General features: G+C 43.2%; 1 protein-coding gene across 2 annotated transcripts in view; it reads left to right on the forward strand.

Annotated features, from left to right (window-relative positions):
- Positions 1-14,563, forward strand: part of kcnc1b (potassium voltage-gated channel, Shaw-related subfamily, member 1b) — a 47,644-nt gene that overhangs the window by 22,699 nt on the left and 10,382 nt on the right. For both annotated transcript variants that reach the window (XM_014170312.3, XM_014170311.3), the window contains exons 2-3: positions 2,401-3,385; positions 8,466-8,642. In XM_014170312.3, the coding sequence (XP_014025787.1) occupies positions 2,401-3,385; positions 8,466-8,642 (1,162 nt within the window). The remainder of the gene's footprint in view (positions 1-2,400; positions 3,386-8,465; positions 8,643-14,563) is intronic.

Genomic DNA, 14,563 nt, shown 5'->3' on the forward strand with positions numbered 1-14,563 from the left:
GACTGGACAGACTGTTATAACCTTCCTGTTGTTACATTGATGTGGACTGGACAGACTGTTATAACCTTCCTGTTGTTACATTGATGTGGACTGGACAGACTGTTATAACCTTCCTGTTGTTACATTGATGTGGACTGGACAGACTGTTATAACCTTCTTGTTGTTACATTGATGTGGACTGGACAGACTGTTATAACCTTCTTGTTGTTACATTGATGTGGACTGGACAGACTGTTATAACCTTCCTGTTGTTACATTGATGTGGACTGGACAGACTGTTATAACCTTCTTGTTGTTACATTGATGTGGACTGGACAGACTGTTATAACCTTCCTGTTGTTACATTGATGTGGACTGGACAGACTGTTATAACCTTCTTGTTGTTACATTGATGTGGACTGGACAGACTGTTATAACCTTCTTGTTGTTACATTGATGTGGACTGGACAGACTGTTATAACCTTCTTGTTGTTACATTGATGTGGACTGGACAGACTGTTATAACCTTCTTGTTGTTACATTGATGTGGACTGGACAGACTGTTATAACCTTCTTGTTGTTACATTGATGTGGACTGGACAGACTGTTATAACCTTCCTGTTGTTACATTGATGTGGACTGGACAGACTGTTATAACCTTCTTGTTGTTACATTGATGTGGACTGGACAGACTGTTATAACCTTCCTGTTGTTACATTGATGTGGACTGGACAGACTGTTATAACCTTCCTGTTGTTACATTGATGTGGACTGGACAGACTGTTATAACCTTCCTGTTGTTACATTGATGTGGACTGGACAGACTGTTATAACCTTCCTGTTGTTACACTGATGTGGACTGGACAGACTGTTATAACCTTCTTGTTGTTACATTGATGTGGACTGGACAGACTGTTATAACCTTCCTGTTGTTACACTGATGTGGACTGGACAGACTGTTATAACCTTCTTGTTGTTACATTGATGTGGACTGGACAGACTGTTATAACCTTCCTGTTGTTACATTGATGTGGACTGGACAGACTGTTATAACCTTCCTGTTGTTACATTGATGTGGACTGGACAGACTGTTATAACCTTCTTGTTGTTACATTGATGTGGACTGGACAGACTGTTATAACCTTCCTGTTGTTACATTGATGTGGACTGGACAGACTGTTATAACCTTCTTGTTGTTACATTGATGTGGACTGGACAGACTGTTATAACCTTCCTGTTGTTACATTGATGTGGACTGGACAGACTGTTATAACCTTCCTGTTGTTACATTGATGTGGACTGGACAGACTGTTATAACCTTCTTGTTGTTACATTGATGTGGACTGGACAGACTGTTATAACCTTCCTGTTGTTACATTGATGTGGACTGGACAGACTGTTATAACCTTCTTGTTGTTACATTGATGTGGACTGGACAGACTGTTATAACCTTCCTGTTGTTACATTGATGTGGACTGGACAGACTGTTATAACCTTCCTGTTGTTACATTGATGTGGACTGGACAGACTGTTATAACCTTCCTGTTGTTACATTGATGTGGACTGGACAGACTGTTATAACCTTCTTGTTGTTACATTGATGTGGACTGGACAGACTGTTATAACCTTCTTGTTGTTACATTGATGTGGACTGGACAGACTGTTATAACCTTCTTGTTGTTACATTGATGTGGACTGGACAGACTGTTATAACCTTCCTGTTGTTACATTGATGTGGACTGGACAGACTGTTATAACCTTCCTGTTGTTACATTGATGTGGACTGGACAGACTGTTATAACCTTCTTGTTGTTACATTGATGTGGACTGGACAGACTGTTATAACCTTCCTGTTGTACCAATGTCAATCAATACATGATATACAAGAGTATGTTGTTTTTACAAGTACAAATAAAAATGTCTGTCTCTCTCTCTTCCTCCCCTTTCTCTCTCCTCCCCTGTAATACAGTCTGTCCAGTCCACATCAGTGTTGTAATGCAGGGGGGAGAGAGAAAGGAGAGAAAGGAGAGGGGGGGAGAGAAAGGAGAGGGGGGGAGAGAAAGGAGAGGGGGGAGAGAAGGGAGAGAAAGGGGGAGAGATGGAGAGACCACTCTCTCCCTCCTCCCCTCTCTCTTTCTATTTCCCCCTCTCCTTTCTCTCTCTCTCTCTCTCCTCCCCTCCCTTTTTTTCTCTCCTCCCCTTTTTCTCTCTCCTCCCCTTTTTCTCTCTTTCCTCCCCTCCCCTCCCCTTTCTCTCTCTCCTCCCCTCTCCCTCTGGTGTCCATCTGCAACTTCTGTACATCTCTGCACTGCATATAATTGTATTATGTGTTATGAAGTCCTTATGTCAGAACCTTCAAATAATAATCTCTTTCCCTCGTTCTCTCTCTTTCCATTCCTCCCTTTTCTCCCTCCTTCACAGTGGATAGCCCTGGCCTCTCTGTTCTTCATCCTCGTGTCCATCTCCACCTTCTGTCTGGAGACCCACGAGTTCTTCAACCCCATCGTGAACCGCACCGAGCTGGAGCTGGTGGACAACGTGACGGTGGAGCATGTGTACCAGGAAACGGAGACGGTGGTCTATCTCACCTACATCGAGGGCGTCTGCGTGGTCTGGTTTACCTTTGAGTTCATGATGCGAGTCATATTCTGTCCGGACAAGATGGAGTTCATGAAGAAAGCCCTCAACGTCATCGACTTCGTGGCTATCTTACCGTTCTACCTGGAGGTCGGGCTGAGCGGACTGTCGTCTAAAGCGGCCAAGGATGTTCTGGGGTTCCTGAGGGTGGTGAGGTTTGTCAGGATCCTGCGTATCTTCAAGCTGACCCGTCACTTTGTGGGCTTGAGGGTTCTGGGTCACACGTTACGGGCTAGCACTAATGAGTTCCTCCTCCTCATCATCTTCCTCGCCCTCGGAGTTCTCATCTTCGCCACGATGATCTACTATGCCGAACGGATGGGAGCGGACCCGACCGACCCGCGCGCCAGCGATCACACGCACTTCAAGAACATCCCCATCGGATTCTGGTGGGCCGTTGTTACCATGACGACCCTTGGCTACGGCGACATGTACCCCCAGACGTGGTCGGGTATGCTTGTCGGAGCGCTGTGCGCCCTGTCGGGTGTACTGACCATCGCCATGCCCGTCCCCGTAATCGTCAACAACTTTGGAATGTATTACTCCCTGGCCATGGCTAAACAGAAGCTACCAAAGAAGAAGAACAAGCATATCCCGCGAGCACCCCAACCAGGATCACCCAACTACTGTAAGTCCAGCATCAACTCTCCTCCAACGCCCCATAAAGCACCGCTCCTTCCTGAAAGCCCGAACTTAGTCCACCCTGTTTTGGCTCTGGCTCAAAACATGGCTCTGACACACGACGACGTCTTTGAAGTAAAGTTTTCAGGTAAGAAACCATGATAGATGTCTATAGGCTGACAGTCTGTATTATAGACCACCATGATAGATGTCTATAGGCTGACAGTCTGTATTATAGACCACCATGATAGATGTCTATAGGCTGACAGTCTGTATTATAGACCACCATGATAAATGTCTATAGGCTGACAGTCTGTATTATAGACCACCATGATAGATGTCTATAGGCTGACAGCCTGCCTCCTGGAGAGATACCCTCCTGTAGGTTTTACTCCAACCCTCCAGGAACAGGGTTGGAGTTAAACCTACAGGAGGGTATCTCTCCAGGAACAGGGTTGGAGTAAAACCTACAGGAGTGTATCTCTCCAGGAACAGGGTTGGGCAGCCCTGTGTTAGCACCTATATGATACATTAGTACTGATCATTGATTACACTCACAGGTGCTACTGAGGTACTAGGCTGCTAGTGCGGTACTAGGCTTCTACTAAGGTACTAGGATACTACTGAGGTACTAGGCTGCTAGTGCGGTACTAGGCTTCTACTAAGGTACTAGGATACTACTTGTCAAGTGGGTTGATGTTTTAGGCTAACATGTTTTTTTTCACATTGACACCATCCCACTTACCATACTAAAATACCATCCATACACCCACCACTACACCCACTAACCATCTGAGTCCATGCACCATCAGACACTAATACTACTGCTCACACTGTAATATCCTAATGCAGCATGCTTAAAAATCCTACTGTTGACTGTCCAAATCAGTGCTATTATAATTGATTGAGTTAGTAATATTTGATTTGAAGCATGCTAGGATATGATGGCATGCTAGGATATGATAGCATGCTAGGATTATGATAGCATGCTAGGATTATGATGGCATGCTAGGATAATGATAGCATGCTAGGATAATGATAGCATGCTAGGATAATGATAGCATGCTAGGATATGTGCTGTACAGAATGTAGCACTTGACAAAGCTTTTGTATCCTATCTTATAATATTTTCTAAGTGGGATAATTAAACTGGCAATATAGGGGTTTGTTTCTAAACCACATATGATTAACTTTATCTAGACCTCAGCATCGATTGGAGTTTAGCTTCCCAGGGAATACATAAAGTTGAATTGAATTGAATTGGATGCCCATATCTCTACTTGTTGCATTCATTGACTCTAGTCTTTTGTTTGGCAGTTGGACAAGCAGCATTTCCTAAAATGCTTTATTTGATCAGTGTTTGATTCTGTTGTCTGTATCTCCCAGATATATTTTCTAATGTTCTTCTAGGTGTTCTAATTCTGTTTCCATGCAATCTCCTGTTCTAATTTTATTTCCATGCAATCTCCTGTTCTAATTTTATTTCCATGGAATCTCCTGTTCTAATTCTAGTTCTATGGAATCTCCTGTTCTAATTTTATTTCCATGGAATCTCCTGTTCTAATTTTATTTCCATGGAATCTCCTGTTCTAATTCTGTTTCCATGGAATCTCCTGTTCTAATTCTGTTTCCATGCAATCTCCTGTTCTAATTTTATTTCCAAGGAATCTCCTGTTCTAATTTTATTTCAAATCAGTCTGTCACGTGTGCCGAATACGACCTTACAGTGAAATGCTTACTTACAAGCCCTTAACCAACAGTGCAGTTTTTAAGTAAAGAAATAAAAAGTCAAAAATAACAGTAGCAAGGCTATATATCGGTGGTACCGGTACAGAGTCAATGTGCAGGTGCACCGGTTAGTTGGACTATTTGAGGTAATATGTACATGTAGGATTAGTTAAAATGACTATGCATGGATGATAAACAGAGAGTAGCAGCAGTGTAAAAGGGGGGGTGGCGGGACACAATGCATAGTCTGGGTAGCCATTTCATAAGCTGTTCAGGAGTCTTATGGCTTGGGGGTAAAAGCTGTTGAGAAGCCTTTTGGTCCTAGACTTGGCGCTCCGGTACCGCTTGCTATGCAGTAGCAGAGAGAACAGTCTATGACTGGGGTGGCTGGAGTCTGACAATTTTTAGGACGTTGCTCTGACACCGCCTGGTATAGAGGTCCTGGATGGCAGGCAGCTTACCCCCAGTGATGTACTGGGCCATACGCACTACCCTCTGTAGTGCCTTGCTGTCGGAGGTTGAGCGGTTGCCGTACCAGGTAGTGATGCAACCAGTCAGGATGTTCTCGATGTTGCAGCTGTAGAACCTTTTGAGGATCTGGGACCCACGCCAAATCTTTTCAGTTTCCTGGGGGGGAATAGGCTTTGTCATGCCCTCTTCACGACTGTCTTGGTGTGTTTGGACAATTCTAGTTTTTTGGTGATGTGGACACCAAGGAACTTGAAGCTCTCAACCTGCTCCACTACAGCCCCGTCGATGAGAATGGGGGCGTTCTCGGTCCTCCTTTTCCAGTAGTCCACAATCATCTCCTTTGTCTTGATTATGTTGAGGGATAGGTTGTTATTCTGGCACCAGGTCTCTGACCTCCTATCTATAGGCTGTCTCGTCATTGTCAGTGATCAGGCCTACCACTGTTGTGTCGTCTGCAAAATTAATGATGGTGCTGGAGTCGTGCCTGGCTGCGCAGTCGTGGGTGAACAGGGAGTACAGGAGGGGACTGAGCACGCACCCCTGAGGGGCTCCAGTGTTGAGGATCAGCGTGGCAGATGTGTGGTTACCTACCCTTACCACCTGGAGTTGGCCCGTTGGGAAGTCCAGGATCCAGTTGCAGAGGGAGGTGTTTAGTCCCAGGATCCTTAGCTCAATGAACAGCATTCTCACGTAGGTGTTCCTATTGTCCAGGTGGGAAAGGGCAGTGTGGAGTGCAATAGAGATTGCATCATCTGTGGATCTGTTTGAGCGGTATGCAAATTGGAGTGGGTCTAGGGTTTCTGGGATAATGGTGTTAATGTGAGCCATGACCAACCTTTCAAAGCACTTCATGGCTACGGACGTGAGTGCTACAGATCTGTAGTTATTTAGGCAGGTTACCTTAGTCATCTTGTGCACAGGGACTATGGTGGTCTGCTTGAAACAACATGTTGGTATTACAGACTCAATCAGGGACATGTTCAAAATGTCAGTGAAGACACCTGCCAGTTGGTCAGCACATGCCCGGAGCACCCATCCTGGTAATCCGTCTGGCCCAGCGGCCTTGTGAATGTTGACCTGTATAACGGTCTTACTCACGTCGGCTACAGAGAGTGTGATCACACAGTCATCCGGAACAGCTGATGCTCTCATGCATGCCTCAGTGTTGCTTGCCTCGAAGCGAGCATAGAAGTGATTTAGCTCATCTGGTAGGCTCATGTCACTGGGCAGCTTGTGGCTGTGCTTCTCTTTGTAGTCTGTAATAGTTTGCAGGCCCTGCCACATCCAATGAGCATCGGAGCCAGTGTAGTACGATTCAATCTTAGTGCTGTGTTGGCGCTTTGCCTGTTTGATGGTTCGCCTGAGGGCGTATTGGGATTTCTTATAAGCGTAGAGTCCCGCTCCTTGAAGGCGGCAGCTCTACCCTTTATCTCAGTGCGGCTGTTGCCTGTAATCAATGGTTTCTGGTTGGGGTATGTACGTACAGTCACTGTGGGGATGACGTCATCAATGCACTTATTGATGAAGCCAGTGACTGATGTGGTGTACTCCTCAATGCATCAGAGGAATCCCGGAACATATTCCAGTCTGTGCTAGCAAAACAGTCCTTTAGCTTAGCATCTGCATCATCTGACCACTTCCTGCGTTAGTTTTTGCTTGTAAGCAACAATCAGGAGGATGGAATTATGGTCAGATTTGCCAAATGGGGGGTGAGGGAGAGCTTTGTATGCATCTCTGTGTGTGGTGTAAAGGTGGTCTATTTCTATGGAATCTCCTGTTCTAGTTCTATGGAATCTCCTGTTCTAATTCTAGTTCTATGGAATCTCCTGTTCTAATTCTAGTTCTATGGAATCTCCTGTTCTAATTCTAGTTCTATGGAATCTCCTGTTCTAATTCTAGTTCTATGGAATCTCCTGTTCTAATTCTAGTTCTATGGAATCTCCTGTTCTAATTCTAGTTCTATGGAATCTCCTGTTCTAATTCTAGTTCTATGGAATCTCCTGTTCTAATTCTAGTTCTATGGAATCTCCTGTTCTAATTATATTTCTATGGAATCTCCTGTTCTAATTATATTTCTATGGAATCTCCTGTTCTAATTCTATTTCTATGGAATCTCCTGTTCTAATTATATTTCTATGGAATCTCCTGTTCTAATTCTATTTCTATGGAATCTCCTGTTCTAATTCTATTTCTATGGAATCTCCTGTTCTAATTCTATTTCTATGGAATCTCCTGTTCTAATTCTATTTCTATGGAATCTCCTGTTCTAATTCAAATTATATTTCTACGGAATCTTCTATTCTAATTTTATTTCCATGGAATCTTCTATTCTAATTTTATTTCCATGGAATCTTCAATTCTAATTTTATTTCCATGGAATCTTCAATTCTAATTTTATTTCCATGGAATCTTCAATTCTAATTTTATTTCCATGGAATCTTCTATTCTAATTCTATGTCCATGGAATCTTCTGTTCTGATTCTAGTTCTATGTCCATGGAATCGCCTGTTCTAAGTCTATTTCTATGGAATCTTCTGTTCTAATTATATTTCTATTTCTTTGGTATCTCCTATTCTATTTCTATTTCTTTGGTATCTCCTATTTTAATTCTATTTCTATGGAATCTTCTGTTCTAATTATATTTCTATTTCTATGGAATCTCCTGTTCTATTTCTATGGAATCTCCTGTTCTAATTCTATTTCTAGTTCTATGGAATCTCCTGTTCTAATTCTAGTTCTATGGAATCTCCTGTTCTAATTCTAGTTCTATGGAATCTCCTGTTCTAATTCTAGTTCTATGGAATCTCCTGTTCTAATTCTAGTTCTATGGAATCTCCTGTTCTAATTCTAGTTCTGTTTCTATGGAATCTCCTGTTCTAAATCTAATTATATTTCTATGGAATCTCCTGTTCTAATTGTAGTTCTGTTTCCATGGAATCTCCTGTTCTAAATCTAATTCTATTTCTATGGAATCTCCTGTTCTAATTCTAGTTCTATTTCTATGGAATCTCCTGTGTGTCTGTCTGAAGATTCCAAGCTGAATGGGGAAGCGGCCAACGCAGCTCTAGCCAATGAGGACTGTCCTCATATAGACCAGGCCATCTCGCCAGAGGAGATCTTCAGCCCCAGCGAGAGAGAACGGCCTTGTTGTCTTGTCACCACAGCTGCAGAACGACCCAACCACACAGGGGGTAGAGTCAGGAGGGGTACGTACACCTACAGTAACAGCCAAACACAGCCCAACCACACAGGGGGAAGAGGGAGGAGAGTTACGTACTGTAACAGCCAAACACAGGCCACTATCAAACGTGTTGCATTCCCTACGACTTGATTATTGACAACCACATACACAAGGTCAACCCGTGGCCCAACACACACAGATGCAGGTTTACCTTTATTGTCACAAGTCTTGTCCTGGAGCCAGAACTGAGCGATTTCCACTTAGATAGGCCAGCTGCAAAGTTAAAACTGGCTATATTGTAAAAATGTATGAAAGTAAAAATGTATGAAAATAAAAATGTGCTTTTTGGTTAAAAAAAAGTTCAGCTTCATTCATCTCCAGCACCATCCCAACATCAACTAATGCGAAAATGGCACATTTCTAAGTTTTGTAGTAAATAATAGTGTTTCCAATGACATCACAACCAATTAGTAGGCAATGCCTCCTCATAATTGGTTAAAATAGCATGATGCGCACAGATGAATGTCATTGGAAATGACACCTTCCTTTATCTTTTTGACTACAAAACATAGAAACATGACATTTTGACATATGCTGGACATAATGAATATGAAGTAATATGTTCCCCTTTAAGGTTAGGGTTCTGCATTAGGCTTAAAACCTGATTTCATGACTTTGTGGCTGTACTAGCTAGCTGCTTCCAGAACAACATTCATGACGAAAACCGCTAACAGAGCTGCTTCCAGAACAACATTCATGACGAAAACCGCTAACCTGACACACAGACAGACGCACATGCATGTGTACACACACACACACACACACACACGCATGTGCACGTGCAACACACAAACACACACATAGGGCTTGGCAATATATTGTGAATACTGGTATACCTGTATGGATCCACATACCGGTATGGATTTTTTACAATACCGTCTATAACGATATTTTTGATAAATTGCTAATTTGAATGAAAAGTGTCAGCTTTGTTCTAGTTTGGTTGAGTAGAAAACCACCAGCATGTAAAAGACATTACAAATACTTAGAACTAATGTGTTATCATATAAGGCACATGCACTATTCATAAAACATATTGCAAACTTGTATTATTCTGGAACATAAAATACCACAATACTGCCCAAAATGAGAAAAATATTGGGATATTATGTGTTGGTGATATTGCCTAGCCCTACACCCATATCCACATCCTCACCCACCAACACACAGGGTTCCCTGATCACAGTAATACAACAATCGAATACAATGTGAAACAAAACAACAATCGAATACAATGTGAAACAAAACAACAATCGAATACAATGTGAAACAAAACAACAATCAAAATACAGAACAAGACAAAATGTAAGAAAAGCAGTTACATTCCTCAACCACGAGGTCCTCAGATCCTAGGTCCTCAGCCACGAGGTCCTCAGATCCTAGGTCCTCAGCCACGAGGTCCTCAGCCACGAGGTCCTCAGATCCTAGGTCCTCAGCCACGAGGTCCTCAGCCACGAGGTCCTCAGATCCTAGGTCCTCAGCCACGAGGTCCTCAGATCCTAGGTCCTCAGCCACGAGGTCCTCAGATCCTAGGTCCTCAGCCACGAGGTCCTCAGCCACGAGGTCCTCAGATCCTAGGTCCTCAGCCACGAGGTCCTCAGATCCTAGGTCCTCAGCCACGAGGTCCTCAGATCCTAGGTCCTCAGCCACGAGGTCCTCAGCCACGAGGTCCTCAGATCCTAGGTCCTCAGATCCTAGGTCCTCAGCCACGAGGTCCTCAGCCACGAGGTCCTCAGATCCTAGGTCCTCAGCCACGAGGTCCTCAGATCCTAGGTCCTCAGCCACGAGGTCCTCAGATCCTAGGTCCTCAGCCACGAGGTCCTCAGATCCTAGGTCCTCAGCCACGAGGTCCTCAGCCACGAGGTCCTCAGATCCTAGGTCCTCAGCCACGAGGTCCTCAGATCCTAGGTCCTCAGCCACGAGGTCCTCAGCCACGAGGTCCTCAGATCCTAGGTCCTCAGCCACGAGGTCCTCAGCCACGAGGTCCTCAGATCCTAGGTCCTCAGCCACGAGGTCCTCAGCCACGAGGTCCTCAGATCCTAGGTCCTCAGCCACGAGGTCCTCAGATCCTAGGTCCTCAGCCACGAGATCCTCAGATCCTAGGTCCTCAGCCACGAGGTCCTCAGCCACGAGGTCCTCAGATCCCAGGTCCTCAGCCACGAGGTCCTCAGATCCTAGGTCCTCAGCCACGAGGTCCTCAGATCCTAGGTCCTCAGCCACGAGGTCCTTAGCCACGAGGTCCTCAGATCCCAGGTCCTCAGCCACGAGGTCCTCAGATCCTAGGTCCTCAGCCATGAGGTCCTCAGCCACGAGATCCTCAGATCCTAGGTCCTCAGCCACGAGGTCCTCAGATCCTAGGTCCTCAGCCACGAGGTCCTCAGATCCTAGGTCCTCAGCCACGAGGTCCTCAGATCCTAGGTCCTCAGCCACGAGGTCCTCAGCCACGAGGTCCTCAGATCCTAGGTCCTCAGCCACGAGGTCCTCAGATCCTAGGTCCTCAGATCCTAGGTCCTCAGCCACGAGGTCCTCAGCCACGAGGTCCTCAGATCCTAGGTCCTCAGCCACGAGGTCCTCAGATCCTAGGTCCTCAGCCACGAGGTCCTCAGCCACGAGGTCCTCAGATCCTAGGTCCTCAGCCACGAGGTCCTCAGATCCTAGGTCCTCAGCCACGAGGTGCTCAGCCACGAGGTCCTCAGATCCTAGGTCCTCAGCCACGAGGTCCTCAGATCCTAGGTCCTCAGCCACGAGGTCCTCAGCCACGAGGTCCTCAGATCCTAGGTCTTCAACCAACTGTTTAAACTCCCAGAGCAGCACCCACAACATCCAATTGTAATGAGTTTTGTCAATTGTTCCAGCAATTCTCCATTCTGGTTAGATGACTCACTCCTAACAATAGATAGCAGTCACTTTACAAAGGTTTTCTCTTAATTTTGATCCAAATATTATTTTTTTTCCAAAGTCTTTGTAGATGAAACTTAAATACAGTAATTTACACACACTTAAGCGTAAAAAATATATATGTTTTGCGAAAGCCATGGACTTCTAATAATACTTAGTCAAAAACTGATAGGCAGCACATTACTGGGCATTATTGAGTATCCCGTGAGACCATCAGATTGAGGTGGTGCAAAAGGACAAGTCTTGTGTCCCAAATGGCACCCTATTCTCTATATAGTGCACTACTTTTGACCAGAGCCCCTGATCAAAAGAAGTGCACGATTTAAAGGGAATAGGGTGTCGTTTGGGATGCACCCCAATATTTTAACAAGTAATCAGACACATTCCCAAGGATCCTTGGCCCTTTTTAACTAGATACATAATACATGAAGTCAGACAGTAACATTCCCTTAGGTAGGCCCGAAGATTTAATGGTGGGTTTAATGCTTAGAGGGAGTCTTAGCATCCTGCCATTGGATAGAATAAAGCACACCACTTGTATTTGAACGGGATCCTTTTTGGAGGTTGCGTTGCAGCTATGATGAAGAGAGCCTAACTATCTTGGTGGAAAGGCTTTTATGAATAAAGAGGCAACGTTATACAGTATATACTGGCGATGTGCATATATATCTCAGGATGCAAATTGTTGTAGGCGTATAGAACACCTCCTATATTTATACCATCAACACCTCAGTCAGCCATTTACATTTTGCAAAACAAAAATCTTTAAATTTGACATTAAGACCTCCAGATCAACATGCTCTCTTAAACACTGACTGAAACAGTATTGTGTAATATCCTATAGTTCACACTGACTGAAACAGTATTGTATAATATCCTATAGTTCACACTGACTGAAACAGTATTGTATAATATCCTATAGTTCACACTGACTGAAACAGTATTGTGTAATATTCTATAGTTCACACTGACTGAAACAGTATTGTATAATATCCTATAGTTCACACTGACTGAAACAGTATTGTATAATATCCTATAGTTCACACTGACTGAAACAGTATTGTGTATTATCCTATAGTTCACACTGACTGAAACAGTATTGTGTATTATCCTATAGTTCACACTGACTGAAACAGTATTGTGTATTATCCTATAGTTCACACTGACTGAAACAGTATTGTGTATTATCCTATAGTTCACACTGACTGAAACAGTATTGTGTAATATCCTATAGTTCACACTGACTGAAACAGTATTGTGTATTATCCTATAGTTCACACTGACTGAAACAGTATTGTGTATTATCCTATAGTTCACACTGACTGAAACAGTATTGTGTATTATCCTATAGTTCACACTGACTGAAACAGTATTGTGTATTATCCTATAGTTCACACTGACTGAAACAGTATTGTGTATTATCCTATAGTTCACACTGACTGAAACAGTATTGTGTATTATCCTATAGTTCACACTGACTGAAACAGTATTGTGTATTATCCTATAGTTCACACTGACTGAAACAGTATTGTGTATTATCCTATAGTTCACACTGACTGAAACAGTATTGTGTAATATCCTATAGTTCACACTGACTGAAACAGTATTGTGTATTATCCTATAGTTCACACTGACTGAAACAGTATTGTGTATTATCCTATAGTTCACACTGACTGAAACAGTATTGTGTATTATCCTATAGTTCACACTGACTGAAACAGTATTGTATTATATCCTATAGTTCACACTGACTGAAACAGTATTGTATTATATCCTATAGTTCACACTGACTGAAACAGTATTGTGTATTATCCTATAGTTCACACTGCCTGAAACAGTATTGTGTATTATATCCTATAGTTCACACTGACTGAAACAGTATTGTATTATATCCTATAGTTATAATGTGCTTGTGAAGAAAGTGTTGTTTTGTATGTTGTTTGTTGTTTGTGTTTTCACTGGCTGTATCATGTATGCAGCTGCCTTGTATATCTGCACTACTAATGAAAGTCACGTTGCAACCTGATGGTTATGAATGTACTGGTCATTACGGCGCATGTCTCGCTGACGGGTGTTATTGGTGTGGTGATGGTGGAGCAAACACAAAAGGAGTACGGGGTTATGAGGTCCTTTGGAAAGGTTGCTCAAGAACAACAGATTAAATAATACCAACTGATTTTGAATATTGACAAATATTTTATAGATTTTATTTAACCTGATTTGGCAATGACAACCTGAAATTGTAGCATATATTTGATATGGCATGCCTATCCAACGTTGACCTAACAAATCTCCTATTGCCATCGATACATCATTTATGCAAAACCTCATGTTACCATTCCGTTTCTCAAATTAGGATATAACTGCTTCGGCTTTTAGTAAATATAGATTTAGTGAAATTGGACCACAAAACGAAATCCCAAAGTCTACAGGGAGAGTCATAACATAGTGTAGCAGACTACCAAAATATTTCTCCAATATACTGCAGCAGACTGCCAACATATTCTCCAGTATACTGTAGCAGACTGCCAACATATTCTCCAATATACTGTAGCAGACTGCCAACATATTCTCCAGTATACTGTAGCAGACTGCCAACATATTCTCCAGTATACTGTAGCAGACTGCCAACATATTCTCCAATATACTGTAGCAGACTGCCAACATATTCTCCAATATACAGAAGCAGACTGCCAACATATTCTCCAATATACTGCAGCAGACTGCCAACATATTCTCCAATATACTGCAGCAGACTGCCAACATATTCTCCAATATACTGCAGCAGACTGCCAACATATTCTCCAATATACTGTAGCAGACTGCCAACATATTCTCCAATATACTGTAGCAGACTGCCAACATATTCTCCAACATACTGCAGCAGACTGACAACATATTCTCCAACATACTGCAGCAGACTGCCAACATATTCTCCAACATACTGCAGCAGACTGCCAACATATTCTCCAATATACTGTAGCAGCC

Source organism: Salmo salar, chromosome 23 (assembly GCF_965601325.2).
Source record: "Salmo salar chromosome 23, fSalSal1, whole genome shotgun sequence".
Lineage (NCBI taxonomy): Eukaryota > Metazoa > Chordata > Actinopteri > Salmoniformes > Salmonidae > Salmo > Salmo salar.